At 39.0% G+C, this 18,327-nt stretch overlaps 1 protein-coding gene across 1 annotated transcript in view; it reads left to right on the top strand.

Moving 5' to 3' along the window:
• The window catches only part of LOC119520845 (zinc finger protein 596-like), a 146,736-nt gene that overhangs the window by 8,349 nt on the left and 120,060 nt on the right, over positions 1-18,327 (top strand). Inside the window, exon 3 of the mRNA XM_037818734.1 lies at positions 18,171-18,297. Within this exon, the coding sequence (XP_037674662.1) occupies positions 18,171-18,297 (127 nt within the window). The remainder of the gene's footprint in view (positions 1-18,170; positions 18,298-18,327) is intronic.

The following is an 18,327-nucleotide window of genomic DNA, read 5'->3' as shown; positions in this document are numbered from 1 at the left end:
ACTAGAAGACCCTACTTTCCATGAGGTCTCCTGATTGAGTTATCCATCATATTATGTCCTAGAAACCATAGAAAGGAAATCTGCTCTGTTATTTGAAACTCATTAAGGCTAATGAGATTGTGTCACCTGATCTCTGGATAGCTACCCTGGGCTTCCATCCATCATAATCTCTCCAAACATATTTGAATACATGAATTAATGCTAAACAAGGTTGATGCTAAAGCTGTGGCAAGAAGCTCTTTCATGGCCAAGAGCTTGTTCTGGGACCTGACTATTCACAGTTACTGTATGTCATTCACTGTAGCTGATACCCATCTTAGGCAGCAGTGAAGATCCTGTGGCTCCTCCCTCAGGCAGAATAAAACACTGTGGTCATGGAGGGGTCTCAGAGGAAACATGTTGGTTTTTTCTGCTTCTCCTGGCCAATAAAAATTAGGTCCACTCAAGGAATCACTGAATCAGAGGTAAGAGGAGCTACCATAATTGGCTTCCTTAAAAAGGAGCCCAATCATGGGAATGAGAAAGATTTCTTGACCAAAAGGTGGAAGAGAAATGAACCAAAATACAGTTTCAGGGGCTGAGAGATTTCAAATGGAGTTGAGAGGTCATTCTAGAGGTTATTTTTATGTGTTATATAGATATCCCTTTGTATTTTTTAGTGTATTGGAATAATTGAAAGGAAATACCTGAAACTGTTGAACTGCAACCCTTGATTATTGATTGAGCCTTGATTCTTTTTCTTAAACTTCATTTATCAAAAAATTTTAAAAATTCATACAAAACAAAAAGAATAAGAAAAACAAAAAAACTAAAATAACTACATTCCTTCTAAAATGTTTCTTCTGAACCCCAAGAAAATTAACAAACTATAGTCATTCTTGAGCATTCCCATATCGTTAAGATTTCCCTCAATGTCTTACCTGTTCTTATTACATTATCAGTCCCCCTTCACTAGTTGCTGTTTATCTCTAGGTCTCCTATATTCTATGATACACTTATTTTACATTTTTCACACAGTTCACAGCAGTGGTAACATACAATCTCTGTTTTTGTGTCTTATTTCTCTCAGCATTAAGTCTTCAAGGTTCATCCATGTTGTCCTGTTTCATGACCTCATTCCTTCTTACTGCTGCATAGAATTCCATCATGTGTATGTACCACATTTTTTAATCCACTCATCTGTTGAAGGACATTTGGATTGTTTCCATCTCTTGGTAACTGTGAACAATGCTGCTATGAACATCATTGTTCCACTTTGCTAATGCTGCCAGAATGCAAAGCACCAGAGATGGATCACCTTTTATAAAGGGGTTTGATTTGGTTACAAAGTTAAAGTCTTAAGGCCATAAAGTGTCCAAGGTAAGTCATCAACAATCAGATACCTTCACTAGAGGATGGCCACTGACATCTGGAAAACCTCTGTTAGCTGGGAAGTTGCATGTCGACTCCAAAGTTCTGGTTTCAAAATGGCTTTCTCCCAGGACATTCCTCTCGAGGCTGCAGTTCCTCAAAAATATCACTCTTAGTTGCTCTTGGGGTGTTTGTCCTCTCTTAGCTTCTCTGGAGCAAAAGTCTGCTTTCAATGGCCATCTTCAAACTGTCTCTCATCTGCAGCTACTCTCAGCTTCTGTGCATTCTTCAGTGTCCCTCTTGGCTGTAGCAAGCTCACTCCTGTCTGAGCTTATTTTGTGCTCCAGTGAGCTAACCAAGGTCCGTGCTGAATGGGTGGGGCCACACATACATGGAAATTAGCCAATGAAATATCTCACCCACAGTTGAGTAATCACATCTCCATGGAAACATCCAATCATAAGTCTCCAACCCAATCAATACCAATATGTTTCCTACCCACATGAGACTGCATCAAAGATAATGGTGTTTTGGGGGACATAATACATCCAAACAAGCACATACCACTTCCTGGACCCCAAAATGACATGATATTTCCATATACAAAATATATTATCCCATCTCAATATCACAAAAGCTTACATTTCAGTAGAAATCCCATCAGAATCAGTTACAAGCATGGTCTGTACAAGAGCAGAATTCCCCCTCTGGGTCTGTACATGTAAAACTTAGAACAGCTTATCTGCTTCCAATATTCAAAGGAGGAACAGTCATAGGGTAAACATTCCCCTTGCCATAAGGAGAAATTGAAAGGAAAACAGGGTTTAAGGGAGCAAAACAATTACTAAAACCCACAGGGCAGACTCCATTAGATCTCAAAGTCTGAATGTCATTCCCAGCATGAGTTTGCATCCATGGGGCATGAGAGAGTGGGAGTCTAACCATTCCTAAGGACTTTTGCAGCAGCCCTTTTCTCTCCAAACACTGGGGTTAGTGCTCCAACATCACACATTGGGGAGACCACCTTCTTGGCCCCACCCTCCTCAGACATTGGGGCAGCACCCAGATTCTCTTCCATCTCCAGGGCACATGCTCAAACCCTTCAGAATAGTGAGGTAGTGGTCAGGCTCTCCCCAGTCTCCTGGGAATGTGCTCCACCCTCTTTGGGGCCCAGGGTGGCAAAACTCTTCCAAAGCATCGAGGTGGAAGGCCCACTCTTGACCTCCAGGGCAAATTCACCCTTTCCATTTATGTGGGCCACCCCACTCTCCCAGCCTGAGACCTCTTGACTCCAGACCTCAACCTCCATGGCTGTCTTTGAAGAAATTTTTCCTTCAATTTGTTCCTCATCTGTCTCCTCCAGTCCAGATTGGCAGCAGCTCCATCTATAAAGATCTTGCAAAAATTCTGTTGGTTTGCATGAAGCACACAGGGATCAAGGCTGTCAGACATCAGGAGTTTCCACAAATCCTTTCTGGATAACTCCATTTCCAATCCTGGCTTGTACTGAATGGTGTCTGGGTTCCATGTTTGGTTAAATCCTCACATTGGGCTATAGCTTCTGAGGCTCCACCCACTGGAAGCTCAGAATTTTTCAAACCACCAGTTTCTGGTTTCTTTGAACCCAAGAGTTCAGTTCTAAGTTTATCTGTCTGTGCTCACATTTTACTATAAGCTTCAAGAAGCCATGCTATATCCACAACTTTTAGTTTCAAAATCTCATCACCCAAATATCCCAGCTCATTGCTTTCAAATTCTTCCTTCCATCCAATACCAGGATTCAATTTTGCCAAATTCTGTGCCACTTTAAAAAAAGGATCACCTTTCTTCCAGTTGGCAACAACACATTCATCATTTCTGCTCAAGACCTCATCAGAAGTATCTCTAGAGTTTGTATTTCCAGTCTCTTCAAAGCAGTTTAGGCCTTTTCTATCAAGCTCCTCACAGTTCTTCATGAATCTTCCCCTTATCCATTTAAAAAGCCATTCCAACATGTTGGCATTGGTAAATGCAGCAGCACCAGCACCCCACTTTTCTGGTATGAAAACGTTTTCCAGTTTGCTAATGCTGGAATGCAAAACACCAGAAATGGATTGGCTTTTATGAAGGTTTATTTGGTTACAAAGTTACAGTCTTAAGCCTGTAAAGTATCCAAGGTAAGTCATCAACAATCAGGTACCTTCACTGGAGGATGGCCAATGGCATCTGGAAAACCTCTGTTAGCTCTACCAAACTAATTCATTCATACTTTTCACAGGGAAACTTGTCTAAAATCATGGACGGAATAATTTTATGCAGTTAGACCAGTAGGGAGCACAAACAAATGTATAATAAAAAATTTTATGAGTGACCTGAGGAAAGGAAATATGTGTTTAGACCTGGCTCAACATCTTAGTCATGTTCTCTGTGGAGTCATGGAGCAGGCAATGCAAGAGAAATATTGTTTTCAGTAGTTATTTGGTGACGTGAGAAAGTGGATTATGCTGTACATTAGACATCAGATGAGCCAGAGGTTGATATTTGAGTAGAGGATTGAATTCTGTGAAGGTTCTCATGTGGTAGGAGAACCTGGACAAGGGGCATAATTGTTTGAGCAAACCATATGAAAAGGAGATTTTCACAATAAGGTGCCAACTCTGATTGTTGAAATGAGAGGTGATGTTCCAGGCAAAACTTAAGTGTAAGGCTTAAGAAATTTTAACTGGGGAGGCAGGGAGAAAAAATCCAAACTCTGGCTTTCTTTTCTACCCATGTAATTTTCTAAGGTTACTAAAGATTTCTGCACCTCTGTTCATTTCATTTTTTAAATAGGTAAATTAGCCTTAATAAGTAAGGTTAATTTGAGGATTAAAAAAATGTCAATCTCCAAGCACATTTAATACATTGTTTATGTGGACTGAGGTACAAATGGGTAAATTAATGTGACTTCTTCTGACAATATCATTGTCCATGAAATTATTATGTAATTATGAACAATGTTTTAGAGGAGAATTTAGAATACAGAAGAACTTCCACATAAATAATTAATGAAATGAAAGGGTGCTATAGCTGAAAAGGATTAATATAAGCTAAGATTTCAGCTGCCACTTTACTGAAATATCAGATTGACAAAATGGGTTTTCTTCCAAATCCTTTTGTCTACATTATATGAGCCTACTGTACCTATGGGGATTGTGAGGCATTATCACCCACACACTTCTGATACTTTTTGATGTAGGGGATTTTGGGGACTATATTTGCACAACACCCCTGCATTCTCCCCCAGCTCCTTAGAGGGGCTCTGAATATTTTTCCATTGTTTGTTTATTTATTAAAGTAATGATTTTATCAAAATTTAAAACATACAATAAAAAACATTTCAAACAAAACAAAATGGGAATAAGAAACAGACAGCTAACCTAAAATAACTACTTTACTTCCAACTTGTTCCTACTCTACCCCAAGAAAATAACCTAATATAGCAACATTTCTGTGAACTTGTTCCTACCATACTCACCAGAAATTAACGAACCATAGTCATTCATGGGCATTCCCAGAACAATAAATTCACCCATGATAGCATATCTGTTCTTATTACATTATCATTCCCCCTTCACTAATTGCTCTGTATCACTAGATCCCCTATATTCTACATTATAAACAATTCATTTTACATTTTTCAATATTCACATTAGTGGTAGCATATACTATTTCTCTTTTTGTGCCTGTCTTTTGCTCAGCATTATGTCTTCAGGGTTCATCCATGTTTTCATATGTTTCACAACATCATTCCTTCTTACTGCCATGTAGTATTCCATCATGTATATATACCACATTTTGTTTATCCACTCATCTGTTGGAGGACATCTGGGTTGTTTCCATCTCTTGGCTATTGTGAATAATGCTGCTATGAACATTGGCCTGCAGATAATCTGTTCATGTCACTGCTTTCAGATCTTCAGGGTGTATACTGAGAAGTTCAATTGCTTCATCAAAGGGTAACTCTATATCTAGTTTTCTAAGGAACTGCCAGACTTTCTTCCAGAGTGGCTGAACCATTATATAGTCCCACCAACAATGAATAAGTTTCAATTTCTCCACATCCTCTACAGCATTTGTAGTTTCCTGTTTGCTTAATGGCAGCTATTGTAATTGGTGTGAGATGGTATCTCATTGTGATCTTAATTTGCATCTCTCTAATAGCTAGTGAAGCTGAATATTTTTCATGTGTTCTTTGAACATTGGTTTTCCTTTTCAAAAAACTGTCTTTTCATATCTTTTGCCCATTTTATATTTGGGCTGTCTGTACTGTTGTCATTGAGTGGTAGAATACTTTTATGTATGTAAGATATTAGTCTTTTGTCAGATACATGGTTTCCAAAAATTTTTCTCATTGAGTTGGCTGCCTCCTCACCTTTTTGACAAATTCCTTTGAGGTACAGAAACTTCTAAGTTTGAGGAGTTCCCATTTATCTATTTTTTCTTTTGTTGCTTGCGCTTTGGATGTAAGTTCTAGGAATTGATTGCCTAATACAAGGTCTTGAAGTTGTTTCCCTACAATATCTTCTAGGAGTTTTCGAGTACTGCCTTTTAAATTGAGGTCTTTGATGCATTTTGGGTTAATTTTTGTGTAGTGTGTGAGGTAGGGGTCCTCTTTCATTCTTTTGGATATGGATATCCAACTCTTCCAGCCCCATTTGTTGAAAAGACTGTTATGTCCCAGTTCATTGGCTTTGGGGGCTTTATCAAAGATCAGTTGACCATAGATCTGTGTATCTATCTCCAAATTCTCAATTCAATTCCATTGATCACTGTATCTATCTTTCTGTCAGTACCATGCTGTTTTGACCACTGTGCCTTTATAATAATCTTCAAAGTCAGGGAGTGTAAGTCTTCCCACTATGTTTAACTTTTTTTAGAGTGTTTTTAGCAATTTGAGGCACCTTCCCTTTGTAAATAAATTTGATAACTAGCTTTTCCAAGTCTGTAAATTGGGTTGGAATTTTGATTGGGATTTCATTGAATCTGTAGATGAGTTTGGGTAGAATTGACATCTTAATGACATTTAGCCTTCCTATCCACGAACATGGACTATTTTTCCATGTTTTAAGGCCCCTTTCTATTTCTTTTAGTAGCATTATTTAGTTTTCTTTGTATAGGTCTTTTACATATTTGATGAAGTTTATTCTGAGGTACTTGGTTGTTTTAATTGCTATTGAAAATGGTATCTTTTTTTTTGAGTGTCTCTTCACTTCATTCATTTCTAGTGTATAGAAACATTACTGATTTATGTGCATTAATCTTATATCCTGCTACTTTGCTAAATTTCTTTATTAGCTCTAGCAGCTGTTTCATCAGTTTCTCAGGGTTTTCCAGATATAAGATCATATCATCTGCAAATAATGACAGTGTTACTTCTTCCTTTCCAATTTGCATGCTTTTTTTTTCTCATCTTGCAGATTGCCCTGGATAGCAGTTTTAGCACAATGTGAATAACAGTGGTGATGGTGGGCATCCTTGTCTCATTCCTGATCTTAGAGGGAAGGCTTTCAATCTCTTGCTGTTGAGTAGTATTCTGACTGTGGGTTTTTCATATATGCTCTTCCTCATATTGAGAAAGTTTTCTACAATTCCTACCTTTTGAAGTGTTTTTATCAAAAAAGGATGTTGGATTTTGTCAAATGCTCTTTCAGCATCTATAGAGATCAATCAATTTTTCTCTTTTGATTTGTTAGTGTGTTGTAATACTTTGATTTTCTTATGTTGAACCATCCTTGCATGCCTGGAATGAAACCTACTTAGTCATGGTGTGTTTTTGTAAGATATTAGTCTTACAAAAAGTCTTTGGATTCAACTTGCAGGAGTTTTGTTGAGAATTTTTGCATCTATATTTATTAGGGAGACTGGTCTGTAGTTTTCCTTTTTTGTAGCCTCTGCCCAGTTTTGGTATTAGATTGGCATTCACTTTGCAAAATGTGTTAGGTAGTGTTCCATTTTCTTCATGGTTTTGAAAGAATTTAAGTACAATTGATGTCAATTCTTTTTGGAACGTTTAATAGAATTCCCCTGTGAAGCCATCTGACCCTGGGCCTTTATTTGTGGAAATTTTTTTGATGACAGATTGACTCTCTTTCCTTGTGATTGGTTGAGGTCTTCTATTTCTTCTCTGGTCACTCTAGGTTGTTCATATGTTTCCAGGAAATTGTCCATTTCCTCTACATTATCCTGTTTGTTGGCATACAGTTGTTCACTGTATCCTGTTAGAATTTTTTAAATTTCTTCAGGATCCAGAGTAATATCACTTTTCTCATTCATTATTTTATTTATATGGGTCTTCTATCTTTTTTATTTTGTCAGTCTAGATAGGGGCTTGTCAATCTTGTTGATCTTCTCAATGAACAAACTTTTGGTGTTATTTATTCTATTGTTTTTTTTTTTTTTTTTTTTTAATCATCATTTTATTGAGATATATTCACATACCACGCAGTCATACAAAACAAATTGTACTTTCGATTGTTTACAGTACCATTACATAGTTGTACATTCATCACCTAAATCAATCCCTGACACCTTCATTAGCACACACACAAAAATAACAAGAATAATAATTAGAGTGAAAAAGAGCAATTGAAGTAAAAAAGAACACTGGGTACCTTTGTCTGTTTGTTTGCTTCCCCTACTTTTCTACACATCCATCCATAAACTAGACAAAGTGGAGTTTGGTCCTTATGGCATTCCCAATCCCACTGTCACCCTCATAAGCTACATTTTTATACAACTGTCTTCGAGATTCATGGGTTCTGGGTTGTAGTTTAATAATTTCAGGTATCCACCACCAGCTACCCCAATTCTTTAGAACCTAAAAAGGGTTGTCTAAAGTGTGCATAAGAGTGCCCACCAGAGTGATCTCTCGGCTCGTTTTGGAATCTCTCTGCCACTGAAGCTTATTTCATTTCCTTTCACATCACTCTTTTGGTCAAGATGTTCTCCATCCCACGATGCCGGGTCTACATTCCTCCCCGGGAGTCATATTCCACGTTGCCAGGGAGATTCACTTTCCTGGGTGTCTGATCCCATGTAGGGGGGAGGGCAGTGATTTCACCTTTCAAGTTGGCTTAGCCAGAGAGAGAGGGCCACATCTGAGCAACAAAGAGGCATTCAGGAGGAGACTCTTAGGCACAAATACAGGGAGGCCTAGCCTCTCCTTTGCAGCAACCGTCTTCCCAAGGGTAAAACTTATGGTAGAGGGCTCAACCCATCAAACCACCAGTCCCCTATGTCTGTGGTCATGTTAGCAACCATGGAGGTGGGGTAGGCGAATACCCCTGCATTCTCCACAGGCTCCTCAAGGGGGCACTACATCTTTTTTTTTTTTTTTTCCTTGTTTGTCTTTTTTCTTTCTTTCTTTTTTTTTTTTACTTTCCCTTCTTTTTTCAAATCAACTGTATGAAAAAAAAAGTTAAAAAGAAAACAAACATACAATAAAAGAACATTTCAAAGAGACCATAGCAAGGGAGTAAGAAAAAGACAACTAACCTAAGATAACTGCTTAACTTCCAACATGTTCCTACTTTACCCCAAGAAAGTTACATAATATAGCAACATTTCAGTGAACTTGTTCCTACTACATCCATCAGAAATTAACAGACCATAGTCATTTCTGGGCATCCCCAGAACGTTAAATAGCTTATCTGTTCTTCTTGGATTATTGTTCCCCCTTCCTTAATTGCTCTCTACTGCTAGTTCCCCTACATTCTACATTATAAACCATTTGTTTTACATTTTTCAAAGTTCACATTAGTGGTAGCATATAATATTTCTCTTTTTGTGCCTGGCGTATTTCGCGCAGCATTATGTCTTCAAGGTTCATCCATGTTGTCATATGTTTCACCAGATCGTTCCTTCTTACTGCCGCGTAGTATTCCATCGTGTGTATATACCACATTTTATTTATCCACTCATCTGTTGAAGGACATTTGGGTTGTTTCCATCTCTTGGCAATTGTGAATAATGCTGCTATGAACATTGGCTTGCAGATATCTGTTCGTGTCACTGCTTTCCGACCTTCCGGGTATATACCGAGAAGTGCAATCGCTGGATCGAATGGTAGCTCTATATCTAGTTTTCTAAGGAACTGCCAGACTGACTTCCAGAGTGGCTGAACCATTATACAGTCCCACCAACAATGAATAAGTGTTCCAATTTCTCCACATCCCCTCCAGCATTTGTAGTTTCCTGTTTGTTTAATGGCAGCCATTCTAACCGGTGTTAGATGGTATCTCATTGTGGTCTTAATTTGCATCTCTCTAATAGCTAGTGAAGCTGAACATTTTTTCATGTGTTTCTTGGCCATTTGTATTTCCTCTTCAGAGAACTGTCTTTTCATATCTTTTGCCCATTTTATCATTGGGCCGTCAGTACTATTGTCATTGAGTTGTAGGATTTTTTTGTATATGCAAGATATCAGTCTTTTGTCAGATACATGGTTTCCAAAAATTTTTTCCCATTGAGTTGGCTGCCTCTTTACCTTTTTGAGAAATTCCTTTGAGGTGCAGAAACTTCTAAACTTGAGGAGTTCCCATTTATCTATTTTCTCTTTTGTTGCTTGTGCTTTGTGTGTAAAGTCTAGGAAGTGGCCTCCTAATACAAGGTCTTGAAGATGTTTTCCTACATTATCTTCTAGGAGTTTTATGGTACTTTCTTTTCTATTGAGATCTTTGGTCCATTTTGAGTTAATTTTTGTGTAGGGGGTGAGGTAGGGGTCCTCTTTCATTCTTTTGGATATGGATATCCAACTCTCCCAGCCCCATTTGTTGAAAAGACCATTATGGCTCAGTTCGGTGACTTTGGGGGCCTTATCAAAGATCAGTCAGCCATAGATCTGACGGTCTATCTCTGAATTCTCAATTTGATTCCATTGATCTATATGTCTATCTTTGTGCCAGTACCATGCTGTTTTGGCAACTGTGGCTTTATAATAAACTTCAAAGTCAGGGAGTGTAAGTCCTCCCACTTCGTTTTTCTTTTTTAGAGTGTCTTTAGCAATTCGAGGCATCTTCCCTTTCCAAATAAATTTGATAACTAGCTTTTCCAAGTCTGCAAAGTAGGTTGTTGAAATTTTGATTGGGATTGCATTGAATCTGTAGATGAGTTTGGGTAGAATTGACATCTTAATGACATTTAGCCTTCCTATCCATGAACATGGAATATTTTTCCATCTTTTAAGGTCCCCTTCTATTTCTTTTAGTAGAGTTATGTAGTTTTCTTTGTATAGGTCTTTTACATCTTTGGTTAAGTTTATTCCTAGGTACTTGATTTTTTTAGTTGCTATTGAAAATGGTATGTTTTTCTTGAGTGTCTCTTCAGTTTGTTCATTTCTAGCATATAGAAACATTACTGACTTATGTGCATTAATCTTGTATCCCGCTACTTTGCTAAATTTGTTTATTAGCTCTAGTAGGTGTATCGTTGATTTCTCAGGGTTTTCTAGATATAAGATCATATCATCTGCAAACAATGACAGTTTTACTTCTTCTTTTCCAATTTGGATGCCTTTTATTTCTTTGTCTTGCCGGATTGCCCTGGCTAGCACTTCCAGCACAATGTTGAATAACAGTGGTGACAGCGGGCATCCTTGTCTTGTTCCTGATCTTAGAGGGAAGGCTTTCAGTCTCTCACCATTGAGTACTATGCTGGCTGTGGGTTTTTCATATATGCTCTTTATCATGTTGAGGAAGTTTCCTTCAATTCCTACCTTTTGAAGTGTTTTTATCAAAAAGGGATGTTGGATTTTGTCAAATGCTTTTTCAGCATCTATTGAGATGATCAATTGTTTTTCCCTTTCGAGTTTTTAATGTGTTGTAATACATTGATTGTTTGTCTTATGTTGAACCATCCTTGCATGCCTGGAATGAACCCCACTTGGTCATGGTGTATGATTTTTTTAATGTGTCTTTGGATTTGATTTGCAAGTATTTTGTTGAGGATTTTTGCATCTATATTCATTAGGGAGATTGGCCGGTAGTTTTCCTTTTTTGTAGCATCTTTGCCTGGTTTTGGTATTAGATTGATGTTAGCTTCATAAAATGAGTTAGGTAGTGTTCCATTTTTTTCAATGTTTTGAAAGAGTTTGAGTAAGATTGGTGTCAGTTCTTTCTGGAAAGTTTGGTAGAATTCCCCTGTGAAGCCATCTGGCCCTGGGCATTTATTTGTGGGAAGATTTTTGATGACTGATTGGATCTCTTTGCTTGTGATGGGTTGGTTGAGGTCTTCTATTTCTTCTCTGGTCAGTCTAGGTTGTTCATATGTTTCCAGGAAATTGTCCATTTCTTCTACATTATCCAGTTTGTTGCCATACAGTTGTTCATAATATCCTCTTATAATTTTTTTAATTTCTTCAGGATCTGCAGTTATGTCACCTTTTTCATTCATTATTTTGTTTATATGGGTCTTCTCTCTTTTTGATTTTGTCAGTCTAGCTAGGGGCTTGTCAATCTTGTTGATCTTCTCAAAGAACCAACTTTTGGTGATATTTATCATTTCTATTGTTTTTTTTGTTCTCTATGTCATTTATTTCTGCTTTAATCCTTGTTATTTCTTTTCTTGTACTTGGTTTAGGATTGGTTTGCTGTTCATTTTCTAGCTTCTTCAGTTGATCCATTAGTTCTTTGATTTTGGCTCTTTCTTCCTTTTTAATATATGCGTTTAGTGCTATAAATTTCCCCCTTAGCACTGCTTTTGCTGCATCCCATAGGTTTTGGTATGTTGTGTTCTCATTTTCATTCGTCTCTATATATTTAGCAATTTCTCTTGCTATTTCTTCTTTAACCCACTGATTGTTTAGGAGTGTGTTGTTTAACCTCCAGGTATTTGTGAATTTTCTAAGTCTCTGATGGTTATTGACTTCTAATTGTATTCCATTGTGGTCAGAGAATGTGCTTTGAATAATTTCAATCTTTTTAAATTTATTGAGGCTTGTTTTATGTCCCAGCATATGATCTATTCTGAAGAAAGTTCCGTGAGCACTAGAAAAGTATGTGTATCCTGGTGATTTGGGATGTAATGTCCTGTAGATGTCTGTTAAATCTAATTCATTTATCAGATTGTTTAGGTTTTCAATTTCCTTATTGGTCTTCTGTCTGGTTGATCTATCTATAGGAGAGAGTGATGTGTTGAAGTCTCCCACAATTATTGTGGAAACATCAATTGCTTCCTTTAGTTTTGCCAATGTTTCTCTCATGTATTTTGTGGCACCTTGATTGGGTGCATAGACATTTACGATTGTTATTTCTTCTTGCTGAATTGCCCCTTTTATTAGTATGTAGTGGCCTTCTTTGTCTCTCAAAACATCCCTGCATTTGAAGTCTATTTTATCTGAGATTAATATTGCTACACCTGCTTTCTTTTGGCTGTAGCTTGCATGAAATAGTTTTTTTCCATCCTTTCACTTTCAGTTTCTTTGTGTCCCTGTGTCTAAGATGAGTCTCTTGTATGCAACATATTGATGGTTCATTTTTTTTGATCCATTCTGCGAATCTATATCTTTTAATTGGGGAGTTTAATCCATTTACATTCAGCGTTAAAACCGTGAAGGCATTTCTTGAATCGGCCATCTTATCCTTTGGATTATGTTTGCCATATTTTTCCCTCTCTCTATTAATATCCTTTATTGTACCCATACCGAATCTCTTTAGTACTGAACCTTTCTCCAAGTCTCTCTGTCCTGTCTTTGTTTCTCTGTCTGTAGGGCTCCCTTTAGTATCTCCAGTAGGGCAGGTCTCTTGTTAGCAAATTCTCTCAGCATTTCTTTGTCTGTGAAAAATTTAAGCTCTCCCTCAAATTTGAAGGAGAGCTTTGCTGGATAAAGTATTCTTGGCTGGAAATTCCTCTCACTCAGAATTTTAAATATATCGTGCCACTGCCTTCTCGCCTCCATGGTGGCTGCTGAGTAGTCACTACTTAAACTTATGCTGTTTCCTTTGTATGTGGTGAATTGCTTTTCTCTTGCTGCTTTCAGAACTTGCTCCTTCTCTTCTATGTTTGACAGTGTGATCAGTATATGTCTCAGAGTGGGTTTTTTTAGATTTATTCTATTTGGAGTTCGCTGAGCATTTATGATTTGTGTATTTATGTTGTTTAAAAGATTTGGGAAGTTTTCCCCAACAATTTCTTTGAATACTCTTCCTAGACCTTTACCCTTTTCTTCCCCTTCTGGGACACCAATGAGTCTTATATTCGGACATTTCATATTATCTATCATATCCCTGAGGTCCATTTCGAGTTTTTCAATTTTTTTCCCCATTCTTTCTTTTATGCTTTCATTTTCCATTCTGTCGTCTTCCAGGTCACTGATTCGTTGTTCAACTTCCTCTAGTCTTGTACTATGAGTGTCCAGAATCTTTTTAATTTGGTCAACAGTTTCTTTAATTTCCATAAGATCATCCATTTTTTTATTTAGTCTTGCAATGTCTTCTTTATGCTCTTCTAGGGTCTTCTTGATTTCCTTCATATCCCGTACTATGGTCTCATTGTTCATCTTTAGTTCTTTGAGTAGCTGCTCTAGGTGTGTCTCTTCTGGTCTTTTGATTTGGGTGCTTGGGCTTGGGTTATCCATATCGTCTGGTTTTTTCATATGCTTTATAATTTTCTGTTGTTTTTGGCCTCGTGGCATTTGCTGAACTTGATAGGGTTCTTTTAGGGTTTGTAGACCAGTTGAAGTCCTTATCTCTAATTTATCAGATCTACAGCTTCGTAGAGTACACTTTCTCTAACTAACCAGCAGGTGGCGTCCACGAGCCACCTGTTCTCCTCAAGCCAGATCTCCCCTGCTTAGCCTTTTTGGTGAGTTGGGGAGTGAGTCTTGTGGGTCCCAATTGGTGTACCAAGCTTGCGTGTGTAGTTGGTGTTGCCTGCCCTGTATGTGGGGCGTGTTTCTGGGCAGTCGGGGAGGGGGGTGGCCCTAACAATCAAATCTCCCTGATGATCCTAGAGTTTTAAAGCTACTGCAATAGTCTAATCCTTCAGTTCAATCCTGCCACAGTTTGTCTCTGCTACTGACCCACAAGTCTTTGGTATTGGCGTATGGCTCCTGAGACTTGCAAGTGGGCCCCTCTTCCAGGCTGTGCACCCCGGGTCCTCTGTTGAGGGATGACTGTGCTATGTCACAGGTGAGTGCCGTCCCCCCAGGGCAGTTCTGGGCTGCTGGGCTGTGTTGGGAGGCTCCCAGTCTGCTCAAATGATGGCTGAATGGCGCTCTGTTAATTCACACTGCTCCCCCTTCCCAGCTCTGGGACATTCAGCTGAGGTTGCAGGGAAGGCTAATGTCCACGCCCAGTTTTTTGGTGTGTGCCTGTTATTTGAAGCACTTCCGTCACACTGGGTTGTCTGGGGCAGCTCTGGGCTATGGGGCTGGCGATGGGCAGGAGTGTTTCCTGTCCACCAGGATGGTGGCTGTGAGCGGACACCCCCCTTTTCTTGGGAAGTTGTGTTGTTTAGTGAATTTTCTCAGCCACTGGATTATTGCCTTTTGTCTCAGAGCTCTCTTAGTTCTGCTCTTGATTTGACGTGCCCAAATTTCAATTCTTTGAAGCTTTCTGTGTTGAGCTTCTTAGAGTAATTGTTTTAGAAAAAGCAAAAAGGATTTAAAAAAAAAAAACAAAAAAAAAAAAACAAACGGCCCTCCTCAGAGATCTAATGGGTTATTGAAATGCTAATAGAGAAAGCAACCAGGGCCATTAAGGAAAGGTGCACAGGGCAGAGAGATCAGCCTTGCTTCGGGATTTGCATATGCGCCTCAAGGCCTGATCTCCGCCCTTCCCCTTTCTGTGTTCACCAGAACTCCAAAAATCCTCTGCTTTTATTTTGGAGTTTTTCGTGTTGTTTTTTTTCTATGCCTGTCTCCTCTCTGCTGGGCTGGCTGCTCTCAGAGTCTCTGGTGTCTGGTCTCAGTCTATCTATGGTTGGAGTTTGAATCAGTAGAATGAGTTTCCGATAAGAGCAGCCACTGCAATTCTCCCTTCTCCTTCCTGGAGCTGACAGCCCCTCCTCCCCCGGGACTGAGCCTGGCAGGGAGGGGGGCGGGTCCCCTGGCCGCAAAAACTTACAGATTTCGCTGATCTCAGCAGTTCCACGTTTTCATGAGTGTTGTATGAAGTATGCCCAAAGACAGATTGCTCTGCGGTGTCCAGTCCACGCAGTTCCTGGCTTTTTACCTACTTTCCTGGAGGAGTAACTAAAACATACAGCTCACCAGTCTGCCATCTTTTTCTATTCTATTGTTTTTTGTTCTCTATGTCAATTGTTTCTTCTTTAAACCTTATTTCTTTTCTTCTACTTTCCATAAGATCATCTATTTTTTAATTTACTCTTTCAGTTTCTTATTTATGCTCTTCTAGGGTCTTCTTCATATCCTTTATATCCTGTGCCATGCTCTTGTTTGTCTTTCATTCTTTGATTATTTGCTCCAAGTACTGTGTCTCCTCTGATCTTTTGATTTGGGTGTTAGGGTGTAGGTTATCCATATAATCTGGTTTCTTCATATGCTTTATAATTTTCTCTTGTTTTTGGCCTCTTGACATTTGCTTAACTTGATAGAGTTCCTTTAGGATGTGTAGGCTGATTCAAACACTTACCTCTAATTTGCCAGATCTTCAGCTTGGTGGTGTACACTTTCTTTTTCCAGCATGTGGCATCCATGAGCCACCTATTCCTCTCAAGCCAGTTCTCCCCAGCTTTGTGTTTGTGGTGAGTGTGTGTCTGAATCTTGTGGGGTTCCAATTGGTGCACCATGTTTGCATGTTTAGTTCATGCTTCCTGCCCTGAATGTGGGGCATGTGTCTGAGTGGTTAGGGAAGGAGGGAAGTTTTAATAAACCCTCCAGGTGTTCCTGGAGATTTAAAGCTGTTGCCAGAGTCTAGACCTTCAGTTCAGTCTCAGCACAGTTTTTCCCTGCTGCTGACCCACAAGTCCTTGGTACTGGTGTATGGTGCCTGGGAATTCGAAGTGTATCCCTCTTCCAAGCCATGTCCTTTGGGCCATAGGGCAGTGTACGGGTGTTCCCAGACTGCTGAAAGGATGGCTGTATGGGGCATGTTAACTTCCCCCTTTTCACATCTCTGCCTTCCTAGCTCCAGGACAGTTAGCTACGGGTATGTGAAAGGCTATCATCCATGCCAGATATTGTGGCATGTGCGTGTGTTGCTGGAAACACTTCCCATCTTGCCAGGTTGTTTGGCACAGCTCTGGGCTGTGGTGCCAATGCTGGGCAGGAGCATTTCCAGCCCACTGGGAAGATGGCTGTATAGGGTTTGGTACTTTTCCCCTTTTTGCTAACCTCTGCCTTCTTAGCTTTGAGACAGTTAGCAGCAGGTGTGTGAAAGGCTATCATCCATGCCGGATATTGAGGCATGCCAGATATTGAGGTTGTGAGGATGCAGTTCCCACCACACTTCACTCTGTGGTTCTTGCTGCCATATCCACAGCCACTTTTGGATTTTTAAAACTAGTCCATCTCCAAATGCCAACCCCCATTTTCTGCAGACAGCCCTCACTCATTTCAGAATGCACACTCCCAGTTTCACCAAGTGCATTGTCCCTGTGGATTTAGCAGAACTTGTCCAGCTGGTGCATTACTGGAAATGGTGTTCTGGGTCACTTTCTGTCTTTTTCTAGCATTTTTCACGGAGGTGTTTTTTTGCCCCATCTCTCCTAACTACCATCTTCCCTAATTTCTTAAAGTATCAATAGTTTATATTGGTACATTTTAAAAATTTTAAAAAAGATTCTAAATTTCTTCTTCTCCTTTTGTCCTTACTGCCCATTTTGCCTTGTTATTAATAAGCTTTTCCAAATTTTATAAATGTTAGTAATGAAAGAAGTGTTTAATTTTAGTGTGCCTTAAGGAGGTGGAGTATAGTAGGTAGAGTAAAATATATGGCTTGTAAAAATGTTTTAAAAGTTAGACCACAATGGATCAAGAGACTTATGCTCTTCAACATAGAGAGGAGGTGAAAATACAAGAGATGATGAACATGGGTTTTGCAGGTCCCAAGAAAAGTTGAAGTTGGAAGATCTGATATCATTGGATGGCCAGCCAGGATCATCCTTCAGTACAGCAGTTTTAGGGGTCTGTTGTGTATGCTTGTGAACTGTCTGTACTTGTATATTATGATGAACACCAGAGTTATAGAGAATTGAGCCAGGCAGCATGTACTGATCCAAGTTAACCATGATATCTGTTTAGTTCTGCAGAATGCTGTATTTTGCTGCAAGATTCTCTGCCATTCTAATGAGTAATATACCCTTACATTATGTTCAGATAGGAAGTACTTAACACATAAGCTCATTATATCTTTCAACTTTTGTAACAAGTTGTGAAACAATATCATAGATGAGAGGAAACTGAAGTCACCTGGGGCAATAAGCTTACTATAGCTATGATATAAAAGTGACAAATCATAGATATTCATTGTCCTGTCATGAGTCTGTTAATTTACTTTAAATTGGTGGAAAGGGGTGTTATAGTTATGAATGCTCAAGTACAAATTGTACACCATAATGTCATAATGCTCAGTTTATTAGGAAATGCCCAGGTTATATTATACTCCATGTCTTTTGAGATTCTTTTATAATGGAGTCTTAAATAATCAGTGCATATGTGTGTATATGTCCATGTGTGTGAAAGGCAGATGACTGTTCACTGAGAATCATCTGACTTAAAACTGAAATGCAGTTTGAGCTTTCTGGCAGTAATCACCATTTCCTCAGTGCTGTCCTCTCAAACATTCTATGTTGGACATTGGCAGATGGTCCTTTCTAAACATGAATGTCTCTCATGCTTTTAGGAGATAGTGAACTTGAACGATGTAGTTATAGACTTCACCCAGGAAGAGTGGGCTCTGCTGGATGCATTCCAGAAAATGCTGTTCAGAGATGTGATGGTGGAGAACATCAGTCATCTGCTTTCAGTGGGTGAGTCTTCCAAACTTACCTATCTAATCC

Source organism: Choloepus didactylus, chromosome 26 (genome assembly GCF_015220235.1).
Source record: "Choloepus didactylus isolate mChoDid1 chromosome 26, mChoDid1.pri, whole genome shotgun sequence".
NCBI lineage: Eukaryota > Metazoa > Chordata > Mammalia > Pilosa > Megalonychidae > Choloepus > Choloepus didactylus.
The sequence above is the reverse complement of the archived record's forward strand: the minus strand, read 5'-3'. Positions and strand labels throughout refer to the sequence as shown.